The sequence below is a fragment of the Coffea arabica genome, chromosome 7c (assembly GCF_036785885.1).
Source record: "Coffea arabica cultivar ET-39 chromosome 7c, Coffea Arabica ET-39 HiFi, whole genome shotgun sequence".
In the NCBI taxonomy this organism is placed as follows: Eukaryota; Viridiplantae; Streptophyta; class Magnoliopsida; order Gentianales; family Rubiaceae; genus Coffea; species Coffea arabica.
This window is the reverse complement of record NC_092322.1, coordinates 14,128,720-14,143,883: the sequence shown is the minus strand read 5'-3', so window position 1 is coordinate 14,143,883 and position 15,164 is coordinate 14,128,720. Positions and strand designations below refer to the sequence as shown.

General features: G+C 35.8%; 2 protein-coding genes across 4 annotated transcripts; one reads left to right on the top strand and one right to left on the bottom strand.

Moving 5' to 3' along the window:
- The first annotated feature begins 730 nt into the window (after positions 1 to 730).
- Positions 731 to 3,524, top strand: LOC113698016 (actin-7). 2 transcript variants are annotated; one of them, XM_027217679.2, is made up of 6 exons: positions 731 to 871; positions 1,654 to 1,724; positions 1,829 to 2,222; positions 2,320 to 2,933; positions 3,027 to 3,114; positions 3,248 to 3,524. In XM_027217679.2, exons 2-5 carry the CDS (start codon positions 1,665 to 1,667, stop codon positions 3,090 to 3,092), a joined length of 1,134 nt encoding a protein of 377 aa, XP_027073480.1. In that variant the 5' UTR covers positions 731 to 871; positions 1,654 to 1,664; the 3' UTR covers positions 3,093 to 3,114; positions 3,248 to 3,524. The 2 variants fall into 2 exon arrangements, with proteins under 2 accessions (XP_027073480.1, XP_027073479.1); XM_027217678.2 differs by having other exon boundaries at positions 3,027 to 3,524.
- Positions 3,525 to 9,204: 5,680 nt separating this feature from the next.
- Positions 9,205 to 14,863, bottom strand: LOC113699376 (carbamoyl phosphate synthase small chain, chloroplastic-like). Of its 2 annotated transcripts, XM_072058130.1 has the most exons (11): positions 14,482 to 14,861; positions 13,974 to 14,106; positions 11,918 to 12,006; positions 11,754 to 11,814; positions 11,582 to 11,649; positions 11,320 to 11,448; positions 11,082 to 11,191; positions 10,648 to 10,995; positions 10,147 to 10,312; positions 9,803 to 9,883; positions 9,205 to 9,502 (listed from the first exon to the last, which is right to left on the bottom strand). In XM_072058130.1, the coding sequence occupies exons 1-10, from the start codon at positions 14,603 to 14,605 to the stop codon at positions 9,834 to 9,836; spliced, it is 1,278 nt and encodes a 425-aa protein (XP_071914231.1). In that variant the 5' UTR covers positions 14,606 to 14,861; the 3' UTR covers positions 9,205 to 9,502; positions 9,803 to 9,833. The 2 variants fall into 2 exon arrangements, with proteins under 2 accessions (XP_071914231.1, XP_027075516.1); XM_027219715.2 differs by having other exon boundaries at positions 9,205 to 9,883; positions 14,482 to 14,863.
- Between the last annotated feature and the right edge of the window lie 301 nt (positions 14,864 to 15,164).

Genomic DNA, 15,164 nt, shown 5'->3' with positions numbered 1-15,164 from the left:
TAAAATTTATATATAATATACATAATTGAAATATGCATATTAATGTATATTATAAAACAAAATTGCATAAATATATTTATAAATTTATATAGAAATAAATGTATTTATATAAATATATAATATTTATTTCAATAATATTATACATAATTGAAATATACATATTAAAATACATAATTGAAATATATATATTAAAATATATAATTAAAATATATTAAAATATAATTGAAATATACATATTAAAATACATAATTAAAATATACAAATTGAAATATGCTTATTAAAATATACAAATTAAATATACATAATTGAAATATATTTGGAGTTGTTTTTGATATATTGTTTGGATATGATGTTTTTGAAATACACATTTACTGTAGCATTTGGAATGTGAAAAACAATTTTTAAAAAACAGGCGCAAAAACACTCAATTCAAACGGACCGTTGTTTTCCGTAATCACATTTTTCTATTATCTTTTTCCCTCACATACATCAAATCGTTACAGTAATTTTTTCATAAAAAATCATGAAAAATGCAATCCAAATACAATCTTATGTTCCACCAAAAGGGCATACTTGTCACTTTATCACACCTACCAAGGCTTTTTCAAATTTCAAACTTTATCAGCTCTGCTTTTACCAATTTCATTTGCATTGTCAAGAAAAGGCCAAAAACATTTAAATTTAAACCCTTATCTCCCTCAATACTGTTCTTTACTAGCTCTAGTCTAGTACTATAAATATATTGCCGTCTCTTCAATTTCAGTTCATTTCATTTCAACCGAGGCTACTGTCGTCTGCCTAGAAAGGAAGACCAAATTCTAAAGGCAGAGCCAGCCAGCCATCAAAGCCATTCTCCTTTCAAATTTCTGAGGTGGGCTTTCATTCTTGAGCTTAAATCTGCTAATAGATCGATTAAATCTTTCTGGGTATGCAAGAAAACTTAGTATAGATCTGAATCTTTTGTCAAATGTTCAATTTTTTTAGTGAACTGTTCTGTTTTATATGTTCTTTTACTTGTGTTTTTACTTGATTTTTGAGATCTGCTGATGCCCTTTTGAGAATTTAAGTATATGGGTAGGATAAAGATGGAATCTTTTGGGTTTTGTTGATTAAAGGTAGAAAAATTGATTAAGTGGAGTTTAATTTGGTGAGATCTTTCTGTAATTGATTTATTGGACTGAGATCTATTGATTGATTAATGTTGAAATTCAAACTGAGCTGGATTAATGCATTATCCTGACTTGTATCTTCAATTTTTGGTTTTTTTCATTGATCGGCTGAGTTTTAATTGCTTGAACTTTTCTATCTTTTTCTAGATCTAGTGCTATCTGTAGTAAATTAGCTTTTTGGTTGGGAAAAAGAAAGTAAAAATTGTTTTTTGGTGGCTTAAAAGTGTAATTTGGTTCTATTGGTTGGTTAATTGACTGAGATTATGCTTTGGAGTTTGGAATACTATAAAATTTATGCACCCTGAATCTCGATATACTATTTAAGGTGACTTCGTACGATGTATTTAAAATCCGGAATAAATTTTTTGTTTTAGCTTCTTTCTAGACTTTTCTTGAATTCTGTTTGTAGTTTGGTAATGCTTTCGTTTATTTGGTTTGTTACGTTTTGCTGATTGTTTACTTTCACTGTATATTGGTTTTCCAGTATTGTAAGAGATGGCCGATGCCGAGGATATTCAGCCCCTTGTTTGCGACAATGGAACTGGAATGGTGAAGGTTAGTCTCGATCTGTTTATAAATTTCAGTAGTTCAATGCAAAATCTTTTGATATTTAATGGCTATGTAGGTTTAAATTTTAAAGTTATGTTAATCTTTTGTAGGCTGGTTTTGCTGGTGATGATGCTCCAAGAGCTGTCTTCCCTAGTATTGTTGGTCGTCCTAGACATACTGGTGTTATGGTTGGAATGGGACAAAAAGATGCCTATGTAGGTGATGAAGCTCAATCAAAAAGAGGTATTTTGACCTTGAAGTACCCTATTGAGCATGGTATAGTTAGCAACTGGGATGACATGGAGAAGATTTGGCATCACACCTTCTACAATGAACTCCGTGTTGCTCCTGAGGAGCATCCAGTGCTTCTCACTGAGGCACCTCTCAATCCCAAGGCCAACAGGGAGAAGATGACCCAAATCATGTTTGAGACCTTTAATGTTCCTGCCATGTATGTTGCCATTCAAGCTGTTCTCTCTTTGTATGCCAGTGGTCGTACGACTGGTTAGTAAGCATAAGCTGAGTTTCTTTTGGTGTATTGAAGTTCATGATTTTTGTTGATTGGCTGTTTTTGACATGTATATTATTTACCCTCTGCTAGGTATTGTGCTGGATTCTGGAGATGGTGTGAGTCACACTGTACCAATCTATGAAGGATATGCTTTACCCCATGCCATTCTTCGTCTCGACCTTGCTGGACGTGACCTCACAGATCACCTCATGAAGATCCTTACTGAAAGAGGGTACATGTTCACCACCTCAGCAGAGCGGGAAATTGTCCGTGACATCAAGGAAAAGCTTGCCTATGTGGCTCTTGACTTTGAGCAAGAGCTTGAAACAGCCAAGAGCAGCTCATCCCTTGAGAAGAACTATGAATTGCCAGATGGACAAGTGATTACCATTGGAAATGAGAGATTCCGTTGCCCTGAGGTCCTCTTCCAGCCTTCTATCATAGGAATGGAAGCTGCTGGTATCCACGAGACTACCTACAACTCTATTATGAAGTGTGATGTTGATATCAGGAAGGACCTCTATGGTAACATTGTGCTTAGTGGTGGTTCAACTATGTTCCCTGGTATTGCTGACCGTATGAGCAAGGAAATCACTGCCTTGGCTCCCAGCAGCATGAAGATCAAGGTGGTTGCACCTCCAGAGAGAAAGTACAGTGTTTGGATTGGCGGGTCAATCCTTGCATCCCTCAGCACATTCCAGCAGGTAATTATGATACCCTTTCATTGACTGTTTACTGAAGTTGTTGCTATCAATTGGACTTTGAATTAACATGGTTGTCTTTTCTCCGATGACCAGATGTGGATTTCCAGGGCTGAATATGAAGAGTCGGGCCCATCAATTGTCCACAGGAAATGCTTTTAAGCTGCTACTATCGCTTGGGGTGGTGAGCTTTTATTTTCCACCCATTTAGTTGGTTTTTCATGTCATATTAGAAGTGAATCTGGTTTCCTGATTTGATCAAACTGTCAAGTGGGGCTTGAAGGGGACGTCATTATGTGATTCTGATGTATCTGCAGTTCGCATTTTTGTCACTCGATGGATGCTGGGATGTATGGACGTTGTCATGCTCTGCTGCCTATGGCTTCAACCGCGTCATTTTAGTTGGTTGCTTGTAGTTGGAGAGTGATTGTGATGTTTTCTTTCTTTTTTTTTTCCCATTTACCATTTGGTTTTCATATTTGAAGTTCTTTCTTCCTGGGAACAATTATGTTAATATTTATTGTACGAGGATATTTTATATTAGTGTCAATTTGCGGAAATTATATTTAATGCTGGATTGATACTTTCTTAGTACTTTTTGAGTGGATCAGAAATATTCAATTCAAAGGTCCAGTTTTTGGTTGGCTCGTCCATTCGAGATTTGTGGGGAATCTTTACTCCAGTTTTGCTTTCAGTTGGTCTAATGTATTTTGTTCTGTCCGGTGCTGATTCCTCTTTACTCGTAAGAAGGCTGGCTTGTCTTCTTATCTCAATGGCGGCATTTGCCGTCAAGTTTGTGATATAAATTCCACCTCAAATCATCCACTTGGCTTGGTGGGCTGCCTTGTGTTGCAGATTGTCTTGAAGCTAATTTCCCTGAAAATTTGTCTAAACCAAGTCCTTCATTTTCATCTACTGTCTCGATCACAGAAACCAGCTATGGTTCTGATCTGTTCTAGAACTGGTCAATATTTGTCTTGCTCTCGACGTTTTTGTGCTCTGCATATTTCGTCTTGGCCAATTCAGAAAATTTTTAGGAGTGAAGAAGAAATTTGTTCTGATGAGACCTAATGGAAAATGATATGGAAAATGATCCGTCAGGAACTCTGAACCTAAACTTCGAAGACAATTCTGCAGCCATGGACTCGCTTGGATTGCATATGAATTCGTCAAGAATTCCATCCTAGAACAGTTTTGAGCACTTTTTATGTGGTCCTTTCGATTGGCAAATCCTTTGTTTTTTATTTGTTGGCTTCTTGCTTTGAACAGCAGCAACTTCAGGTTCCTTTTCAATTTGTCAATATTGAGCTTCCAAGCTAGTCAAATTCACTGCTCAAAACTTGACAGTGTCTGGTCGGCCATTTTTTTGTATTATTTCTGACTAATAGATTGAACAGCAAGCTCCCGAGAAGTTTCCTTAATATTATTTCTGACTAATAGACTGAACAGCAAGCTCCCGAGAAGTTTCCTTAAGGTTGAAGACAAGAGAGAGGGCTAGGAAAAAAAAAAAAAAAGGAAGTGACCAACCACCACACAACGTAATCAGGAGCATTTAACCCAAGGGGCTTAACCCTAACGTTTAAACAGTGAGAAAGAAGTCTGCATCCTTTCATTTTCAGTGGAAATACTTCTATTAGATATGCAAATGAATATGCAGTTTTACTTGGAATACTTCACATTCATGCAGTTTCTCTTGAAAATTTGACATGTCATGAATGAACAGTAGTCCGTAGAATATATGCATTGAAAGTTTTCAAGAAAAGGGGAGCTTCAAATTGGAGCTGAAGTTGAATTGAGCCGAGTTTTAACATAATTTTACGAAACTCAAACTCGAGCTTGAGTTTGAAAAAATAAATAAAATATTAGAAATATATATATGTTCTGTTACTATTAAAATAAAAAATAATATATATATAATCGAGTTCGAATCGACTCGCGAGTTAATGAGTTTAGCATTTTAAAACTCGAGTTCGACTTAATCAGTTCAAACTCAATGTTAACCGAGTTTGACTTGAACCACCTGTGAGTAGATCAGTTCATTTGGAGCCCTATCCTCGATAACCAATGAGGTTAAAGCTCTAAAGAATTATCAAGTCCCCAAATAGATCTAAATTTTGGGTTTGTGATTGAATGCTGAGCTTGTAAGTTTTTTCACCTCTAAAACAGAACATTAAGGAATTTTGTGTAGAAATGGCATGCAATTGCCATAAAAACGACCAGCAGTTGGATTACAACTTTAGACAAAAGATGCAAACCAATTTAGGCATCATAGACAGGGCAGGATATGTCATCATAGCATGCAAGACCTACCTGGCTGGATTCCAAAGCAAATTTTAAGCAAGGACTTTGAGTTTATTAGCATTAGAGACAGCCAGCTGAGTATGATTCGTAAATACACTTTTTTTAGAAAATTTTGGATAAGGGCAATAAAAAAAAGCTTTTAAGATTCACTTTATCAAGGTTATGCCAGTTCTTGCCAACAAAAAAAAAAGGGGCTATGTCTGCTATTGACCTCATTATTCCCTTTTGCACATTCTCAAGTAAAACATGAAAATAATTGATTACTAACTTTGATTTGCAAAGGAATAAAAAGCTATTAGCATGTGCTGGTTGCCTTTCTTTTTTTAGGCAAGAGGTTGGACCATTGTCCTTTATCTATATGTTTTTGAGCTAATGGCTGCAGTTATGAAAATTCACATGCTCAATCTTTTCCATATGGCAAATACAGTATTATATACCTCCTCTTGTCTCATTTACATTGTTTATTCTTTCTTCTTTTTTTTTTTTTTTGGGAAAAATCAATTCTTTCTGAAGTTGTCAATTGTTTTATCAACCAATGTACTAACTTGGAAATTATAAATTCATTTATCAACCAATATACTAAAAAAAGAACATATACTTTATAGAGAAATTTTATAGCCTTTCAAAGAAAAAAGAAAAAAAGGAAAAAAATACTTTATAGGATTTTTATAGTTCTTTTCCATTCCCCTTTCTTTTAACTAGTATATATGTAGTAATGTATGAATCAGTGCTTTAAAGACACCAATATGGAAATTAACTTGGTTATTCAGTGCTGGATTTTCAAATTTTAGATTATAGTAGTAATAGAAATTAAGTAGGCTAATTCTGTTAATGGGATTCCAATAGTTATTAGTGGCACTCATTTGACATTTTAATTCATATGAAAAGCAAAAAAAAAATCCTATAATATTTGTTGTTTAATTCTTTTCGAGGTTGTCAATTGTTTCGATTTTCGAAAATAGACAAACCATTTTGGAAATAAACAAGTATTTGATTAAAACTCAAGTATCACCTGAGGATAGGTGACACCCATCAGCCTGTTTGACTCTGACCTAAATTTATTAGATTGAGCCTCATGCATTATGAGTTATGCTAATTTTGGATTAAGATATTTTACCCGATTTGAATGTGAGTTGAACTTTTAACATTAACTATTAAAATACTAGAACATGTTAACATACAGTTTGTTTTATTTATTTTTTCTTGCATTTTATAGGTTTATATGGGAATTAAAAAGATTTGTTTATCTAGACCCAATTAAATGATTGTATGTTAGATGACTCATTTGGTAGTAAATTGTTTCTTTTTTTATCTCTATCTCTAGTTATGGGTGCTACTATAAACTATACTTTTCTGGGTCATGAAATTGAAACTTTTGTTGATGTTGTAACTTCATTCAAGTGTTATGGGACGTTTATAAATTAATTAGTTATTTTGTTTGACTAGACTTTTTTTTTTTTTTTTTTTTTTAGAACCTAGCATGAGTTACAATTTTTTGAGCCTAGTTAAATTGAGTTTGGAATTAAAACTGGTCGGTACCGGCCCCGTTTGGTAAGTGAGTTTTTTGAGTAGTTGTCTAAAACTTTACTGTAGAAGTTTTTAAAAAAAATTTTAAAGTCTGTAAATTTTTGAATATTTTAAATTGTATAGTTTCAAAACTTTAAGAAGTTTTTTGAAGTTACTGTAACTAAAGTTTTTAAAAAACTTATAGCGGACAAACTTGGCAAAAAACTCAAGTGCCAAACAGGGAGGTGAGTTAAAACCCAACCCATATAGCTCAATTAACAACAGGAAGAGGTACAACAGTCACTAATAGTTATGGAAGTGCCAACAGCAGTGCTTGTGCTATTTATACCATGAGTAGAATGTATATTAAGGTGATTCTGTTGACCCCTTCAGTACACCAACATCCTTGCATTGCACCATTCTAACTTCTTTTATTTCACTCCTTCTTCTCCTCTTATTTTTTTCCCTCCACATGCCATCCATTGTTTCCTTTTTTCTCTCCAAATCTTTCAATTCTTTTTGTTATTATAAATTCTAAAAACAACAAAATTGATTAAAATTCAACATCACGTTAACAACTCTGGTTGATTTTGGACTGATAATAGACCACCTCTAACACTTTTAAATTATATTCTTGAGGTTTTTTTTTTTTATCTTTTATCTTTTGTGTATTGTAGATAATTACTTACCTTGTATAATCATTTTATTTGGAAAATAAATAAAACAACTTAGGTAAAAATGAACATAAGCTAAACTTGTGAGGGATATTCTATTATTAGTCTAACATTAAAGTTTTTAATAATATGATGTTGAATTTTTAGCCGATTCTTTTAGAGAGTTTGTAAAAAGAAAATAACAAGAATTTTCATTAAGTTGTGGTACATGCATAATCTAATTAACCAGACTAGTTATATGTGGAAAAGACAATCAGATCAAGTATGGGAACTATACAAGAAATACAAAAGATACAGTAGCTTATTGTTCAGAGACGTATGAGGATATTAGAGGAGCTTTACGAAATTGGAACTTTAGGCTGGAAATACAGGACCTGGAACTTGGAGTTTTCTGAGTAGCTATTAGGCCCTTCTCCACCATTCATGGAGATACAATTCTTGATCACTCCTGCTCCTGAATTTCGAAGTTCTTCCATGTCTTGATCGAGGGGCAAATTTCTTGCGTCTTAGATAGAAGGAAGCAAGCGCTTTGGCGGTGCTGATGAGATGAAGCACTCAGACACAAAAAAACTTGATACTCTCAGGATATTTCAGCACATCATTAGCTAATAATAATGTGTTTGATGAAGCAATCAGGCACCATCTGACGAGTCATGGCATTAAAAGATTCACCCGAGTTAAGACTAATTTATGTTCTACTAGTTCATGCAGTTCAAACATGTAAATCAGGTTATAGTTAAGAGGATTATATATATATAGGCCGGAGCCAATTTAAGGTAGGAAAAAATCTCTCCATCCCCGCCCGGTTACTCCCACCTAGACTGGCACTCGCCCTCATTGTCATCCCTTTCGATACTTGAGTTACATGCACACGGGCACTCGCCCTCGTTGCCATTCCTTCTGCTACTTGAGTTACACGAATCTTTTCCCTTGTAAACACTATTGCCATATCACGGAACTGTCAGGTTATGCATTACGCATCGAAGTCACGTTCCATAGTTGAACTATGGATTAGTTCGACCCCATGTTCTAACTTCAAGATTTATGCTCCATTGCTTACTCGATGTGACCCTCCTCCTTTAAACACACAAGAAACCCGGAACATAAGAGCCCAAAAGGAGGGGGGTGGAAAAGGCACAGCATTGAAACAACTCAAGTCCTAGACAATAGAATATGGCAGCTTCCTAGGGAAGGTGTGGTCTTGATCAACACGGATGCTGCAAAATTGGAATGGCAGGTACAGCGAGAGACAGCAATGGAAAAGTTCTGAAAGCTTGGGGATGGAAAGAGGAGAACCATGTGTGGAGGAGAAAGCAGCGATTAGAACGGCCTTGAGCAAGGCACAAGAAGCGGGCTGGAGAAGAGTAGAGGTGCAATCTGACTGCCAAGCTGCTGTAAATAGGATCAACAATGGAACAATGGATGATGCAAGCACAGCCACCTTCCTTGAGGACACACAACAGCTAAGAGGGATGTTTCAGCACTGTTAAAAATGTTGAATGGGTGAATTCCTTCCCCATGCGGCTCAACATGAGTGCACAAGATGATATTGGGGCGGTGGCTCCTATTTTGTAAAGATAACCTTCTCTTATCAAGTTTACTAATATAAATGAATGTCGGTTTTTAAACTTGGCGCCGGAAGCGCTTGCTTGGGAGGGAGCATACTGGAAAATAGATTGCTGGTCAGGAATCTGGCCGCTGCAATATATGCTAAGAACTTTTTCCTTTGTTTTTTTTTCCATTTTTCCTGCTTCATACTGTTGGCCATTTCTCTGTACATAGTAGTACTATCATTTGACCAAGAAAGAAACATGTTTATCCATTGTGTGAGAATCTGCAACTTTCTTGCTACAGCTGTTTTGACATTTTATGATCAGTAAGGTAATAAAAAGTATAAACTACTTGCTGCTATGATAATGCTGAATATTATGAGCACTTTTAAGCACGATCCGTATAAGGGAAAGATCCAAAGAAAATGATTAATTGTTGCTAAAAATTTCAGGAGTTGGGGTATTAACTACTTGGTATCTCCAACTTTCCTTTACGTTGTTTCTCTAGCTGGAAGACTGGTACGTTCTCCAGGAAAACAACCTAGCAACGTGCAAGAAATTTCTATCAGTTGTTGTCCCTACATAGAAAAAAGCGATCCAGACAATCGTAGGCTGACTGAATATTGAACATTATCACCACTTAAACCAAACAGATATGACAACAGCCAATAGATCGAAGAAAACATTTTCCCTTTTAGGTGCTCGAATCAAGACAACTGCAAGGGGAAATCACGCAGGAGACCTCCAATTTCTGGAGCTACAGCACTGCTGTGGCTGAATGCTCTCACCTTCAATGCAAGCCTCATCATCGTCCTGGAAACATTAAGATATTGCTGCTTACCCGAAAAATTTGTAGCCATCAAGCATTTGCATCAGGCCTTTACTTTTTCTTGCTTCATGAGTTGTATAAATTCCCCAAATACTGCAGCCAGAATATATGTTACAAGACAATCAGATGACAAGAACATTACACAAAAGCATGCAACAGCATATAATAACAGGAGAGCCTGACACAAAGCTACTCCCTTGGCCTGTTGGAGTACATTTGATAGAAATAAGAAGTAATGAAATTTGAGTCTCATTACAAACTTCTTTTTATTAATTTTTTTCCATCAAGAAACATTATCCAGCAGATATCAAATTGACTTTTAGTGCAACGTCAATTAAAGCAACAAAAGACATTACCAGGATCTGAATCATGAGGTCCAGGAGACGCTTCAGGATGGTATTGGAGAGACATAAGCTTCAATTGGGAGAATGCAAGACCAGCACAGCTCCCATCATTGAGGTTAACATGCGTCACTTCTACGCCACTGGGTAATGATGCAGGGTCAACAGCATAATTATGATTCTGCACAGACAAGAATGAAGTCAAACTGGAAGCATTTGTAAAAAGAACAAGGAAAGTAAATAGTCCACATGCAAGGTTATGAAAGAAAATTATAAGATGAGCACGATTTAGGTTTTGCATAATGTATGAAGAAACATATGCAAACTCTACAAATTGGAAATCATTTAACCTTGACACCCATTCAGCTCCAAAGTCAAGTATATCATTGGTTTTCAAGAAACGTGGACCATACAGCAAGGAAAACAAGACTACTGAAAGATTTGCAGTATGTCTTGTATTAAATAGGAAAATTGCATTTATTTTCTGTGGGTCAGTCAAATGTAAAACAGACAAACCTGAGCACTGATCTCCACACTGCCATTCCGCATGTTACGAACTGGATGATTGCCTCCATGGTGACCAAACTTCATTTTAAACGTTTTTCCCCCCAGTGCTTGACCAAGTAATTGATGGCCCATACAAATCCCAAAAACTGGGATTTTTCCAATTATTTCTCTGACGGTATCAACAGCATAAGGAACTGCAGATGGATCTCCAGGACCATTGCTAAAAAGAACTCCATCTGGATTCATCTTTAAAGTATCAGATGCTGGCCATGTTGATGGAACGACAGTGATTTTACAGCCATAAGATGCTAGGCGCCTAAGTATGTTATGTTTGATACCAAAATCATACGCAACAACCTTTATCCACAAAGTAAGCAGAAAAGAATTAGTCTCTAAACTGCAAGTATGAGTTCATGTTTCCTAACAGATCACTTGATACTCACATGTAAATTCTCCTTACTCCTTGCACTAAAGTTGAAATCCCACTCCGAACCTGTCCGATCAACCCATTCATAAGGAGTTTTACAGGAGACACCACTTATTAGATCAATACCTGCAAAAGTTGCATCACAACCCAATAAAATTCTCTATTAACTAGAGTCAAGGACATTCAACAACACTACAATCTTAGAGGAGTTCACAGATTTTGTAAAAGATACTCAAACTAGATAGACCACTCACCTACAATGTCCCAAGTACGAGACATTTCTAGGAGTTCTTCATCTGATTTCAATTCTTCAGTGCTTAAAACACCAATAAGGCTACCATCGTCTCTCAATCTCCGAGTAATTGCACGAGTGTCAACATCATCTGTTACATCATGGATACAATAAAAATAAATTTACTTAGAGCAGTCCACAACTTGGAAAGGCATGGACAAAACTAAAGCCGTGGCTAAAAAATAAATAAATTGATGACTAAAAACACATGAAGTTTTACCCACATATGCCCATGATGTTCCTCTCTGCCAAATAGTCACTAAGTGTCTCTGCGCATCTCCAATTCGAGGTACTAGAAAAAGCTTGGAAGAAGTAAACAATTTGACAATACTTAAACCCAGAAAGGGAATAGCAACAGCCTAGCCTAAAATGTCGTAGTTGGGAAGTGCAGTCTACCTGATGCTCAAGCTTCTGATTACTAGTCCTGCTAGAAAGCATTGCACTGATTCTTCATCATCTACAAGGAGATTCTCAGACTCAAGCCAGGCGCTTTCTAAGCCTTGTTGAAACATACAAGAAATTCTCATTGCAAAATACAGGGAGACAGAGAATGCACTCACCAAAATTCACGCCAGTGTTGCCAATATGGGGGTTTGTCATCAAAACAAACTGGCCAGCATAACTAGGATCTGTAAGGATCTCCTGATATCTGCAATATTATACAAATGATAGACCTCAATAAAAATAATGGTCAGACTGAAAACGAAGATTTCTTTTATCTTGGAAACAAATGTAGCAGATGAAGCTACATTTAGAATGAATTGACTATTTTAAAGGAATACATAAGCTAAATGCAGAAAAAGGAATGATGCCAAGCTGATAAGGATCTGCAAATGCTCAATAATATCAGCCTCCATATCCAGGCATTTCAATCAAGAACCTAATATCAAACACAAACTCTTTAAGTTTCTTTTATATGGTCATCAGTTTCACAAATTTCATACAAGTCAATTCTTGTAAATTTAAAAGTGCTTTACAATTTGAGCCACAAAGGTGCATCTCCTATAACTATTTCAGGTACCATATTTTCACAAGGTGTTTGTGTGTAAGCTAAGTTGACATCGCATTTTTCATCTCTAATCCTTCCCTTGCAGCAGGGCAGCAAGAAAAAAGTTTATTCGGTTCAACATATCTCTGCTTTACAGTTCTGCCATAACTGACAGTTTTACAAATTTCAGATCAGTTGATTTCTTCATTTTTACAATTTCTATATAATCATGCTACAATTTTAGCCATATAAGCTGCATATTCCTTAACTATTTAAGGTACTATATTTTCACTGGATCTTTATGTTGCAATCTAAGGCAGCATCACAATATTCATCTCTTATTCTTTCTTCGCAGTAGGCCAGCAAGAAAGTACCTTTTAACTTTTCACATTTTTCAACTTCTCCCAATACTCCTTTCTGCTTTTTAGTAAAAATTATATTTTCAATGAACTTAGATTATGTTATTTTATCAGAAAATTATATTAGGTTTTTTGGACGAATTTTTGCTTTTCATAGCGCAAAAGGTGCAAGTTTTCAAAAGCAAAGTGGTAGTTTTCCATAATGCTCTAATTGTAAGAGTATCTACAAGCAAGTCCCCAACCATGCTCAATAACAGGAAGCTGGTACATCTACACTCTTATTAATCAAACGATGATTTTTCGTGCATTTTTATTCCTCAACCAGTACATTATACGAAGATGACAATTCATTCCAATTAGCCATATAGAATTAACTGTAAGATAACACAATCTACCTTCTCTTTCTACTAGCTTTCTATAGCCCTTAACCTAAGAATGTTACCTCAAACTTTGCAGAAGGATCTAATATCCTATTATGTTATTCTTTAGATCGCCTATTATATCTATTCTCCTTCCAATGACATTTGATGGTCATAAAATCATAGGTGGGAATGTATGGTGTTCCGGATTTCAGCAAAGAGTTTGATTGTGCATACTTCAAAGGTGCACACCATTTATCTGGCACTCCAAAACATGAAACATAGCATCAATGAATGGTCATGTTATAGCAAGAACTATGAATTAAATTTAGTTATGGCTTCTTTCTAGCTTCACTTTCTGAAACAATGGTTTATACTGTCTTGCCACATACAAATTCAATCCAACTTCTAACAGATTTTATTTCAGAACTCTTTTCTCAAATAATTATTACAACGTCAGAATTGCAGCAACTGCTTACACATATTGATAGCAAAATAAAAATTCTCCAAGAAGGATGCACACCATGTCTGCAATTGGTGGTTCTTTATAACTGAAATTGCCCTAGAATTTGAAGTCACTTAATCCATACATTCAGAAGAAAGTAAAATATAAATGTAATCCAATTGAACTCCAAACTTATCTTTAGCAATTCCAAGAATGTGTCAAAAAAAATTTGAAACATGTAAAGGAAGTTTAATTCCATCACTGAGGTCAGAACCAAGAGAAACATCGTAGGATAGGAAGTCAAATTTCGAAGCCAAATGTTGCTTATTAGGTATATTGCTAGCGCTGTTAGTTCTATAAACAAATGGGACGCCGCTAAAAACAAGTTCCCAGCACATTGAGGTATATTGCTCAAAATTTCGAAAAACAAGAACTATGAACTATTAGTGAAAAATAGAATCTTACCCTGTTAAAGATGTATTGAAAACCACTTCCCCAACTTGGGTTCCTGATGCACCAAACGATTTTGCCCTCCAAATTGAACCGTCCTCAAGCACTAGTCGAGCATCTGCTACCTTCCAAGGTCTTTCAGCTAAACCTGAATTTTCACTTTCTTAATATTTCATCACTATTTTTCGACTAGAGCAAAGAAACTACAACATGGGAAAAGCGTCCTGAGCAGGATACAATATATGAGGACCAACATATGCAGAGACCCGTCTTCCCTCCTCATCCCCTTCGCCCGCCCCACCACCAGTGTTCCTCTTTTTCCCAAATAAAGATAATAGAAAACATATAATTAATGTCAATATCCAGGAAATCCCATTCACATACCATTTACCCTGATAAAAATTCATAAAGCTCTGATTTTGAAACAACAAATCCACATATTTTCGAGCATAAATATGATTTCTAACATCAACCCATATGAAAAAAATGTGCAAAAGATTAAAGGGATAGAAACAATATCTACCAACAGAAGAGAAGCCCTGAGAGGAGGAGCATTTGACGGTAAAAAGTCTGACTTTTTTAGGTAAAAAAGCAGTAGTTGATAAAGGGCTATTGTGAATTAGTCTCAAAGAACAATCCATCATCATCAGCTACACCTTCAATCAATCACTTCCTGACACAAACATGCACCAGAGGATGTGCCGGTACGGGTTTTAGTTTAACTATTGGAGGGTTTTGGGGAGTGGTTATATCGTCGAGACAGTACGGATGTCTCCAGCAAGGGTAAAGCAATGGTTTTGAAGGACGTGGCGTGCAATGGGCCACCGCAATAGCAATAATGGGGAGGGCTGTATGCGATGATTCGTTGCAGCCCAACAGTGTCGATTTGTCACCGGTTTGAAAGTGAGTGGCCCGTGGATGCCTAGTGGTGGGTAGAGGTTGCAATGAGTAATTAAAATAATTCAAATCAGCACCGGGGACTGTTTTGCAAATTAAAAGTACAAATACCCCAGGGGGACTATTTTGCTCTTTGCCAAATTAGCCAAAAAATTTTTATTCCCTTTTTCTACTTAGCAGGCAATCATTCATCTACTCTCCATTTAGTTTCTCTACCATTTAATTTTAGATTCACAGATTTTCTTACTTTTATTATATTTGTCTAATATGTTTTCTGCGAGTCAAATCAATTTAATTACATGATGTTCA

Bases quoted from the DNA above. Each gene is read 5' to 3' on its own strand.
- LOC113698016 (XM_027217679.2), top strand. From the start codon at position 1,665: ATGGCCGATGCCGAGGATATTCAGCCCCTTGTTTGCGACAATGGAACT. The intron at 1,725-1,828 runs GTTAGTCTCGAT...AATCTTTTGTAG, and splicing joins ATGGAACTGGAATGGTGAAG to GCTGGTTTTGCTGGTGATGA. The intron at 2,934-3,026 runs GTAATTATGATA...TCCGATGACCAG, and splicing joins CCCTCAGCACATTCCAGCAG to ATGTGGATTTCCAGGGCTGA.
- LOC113699376 (XM_027219715.2), bottom strand. From the start codon at position 14,605: ATGATGATGGATTGTTCTTTGAGACTAATTCACAATAGCCCTTTATCA. The intron at 14,107-14,481 runs GTAGATATTGTT...GTGAAAATTCAG, and splicing joins TCAGGGCTTCTCTTCTGTTG to GTTTAGCTGAAAGACCTTGG. The intron at 12,007-13,973 runs GTAAGATTCTAT...ATAATATTGCAG, and splicing joins TTCAATACATCTTTAACAGG to ATATCAGGAGATCCTTACAG.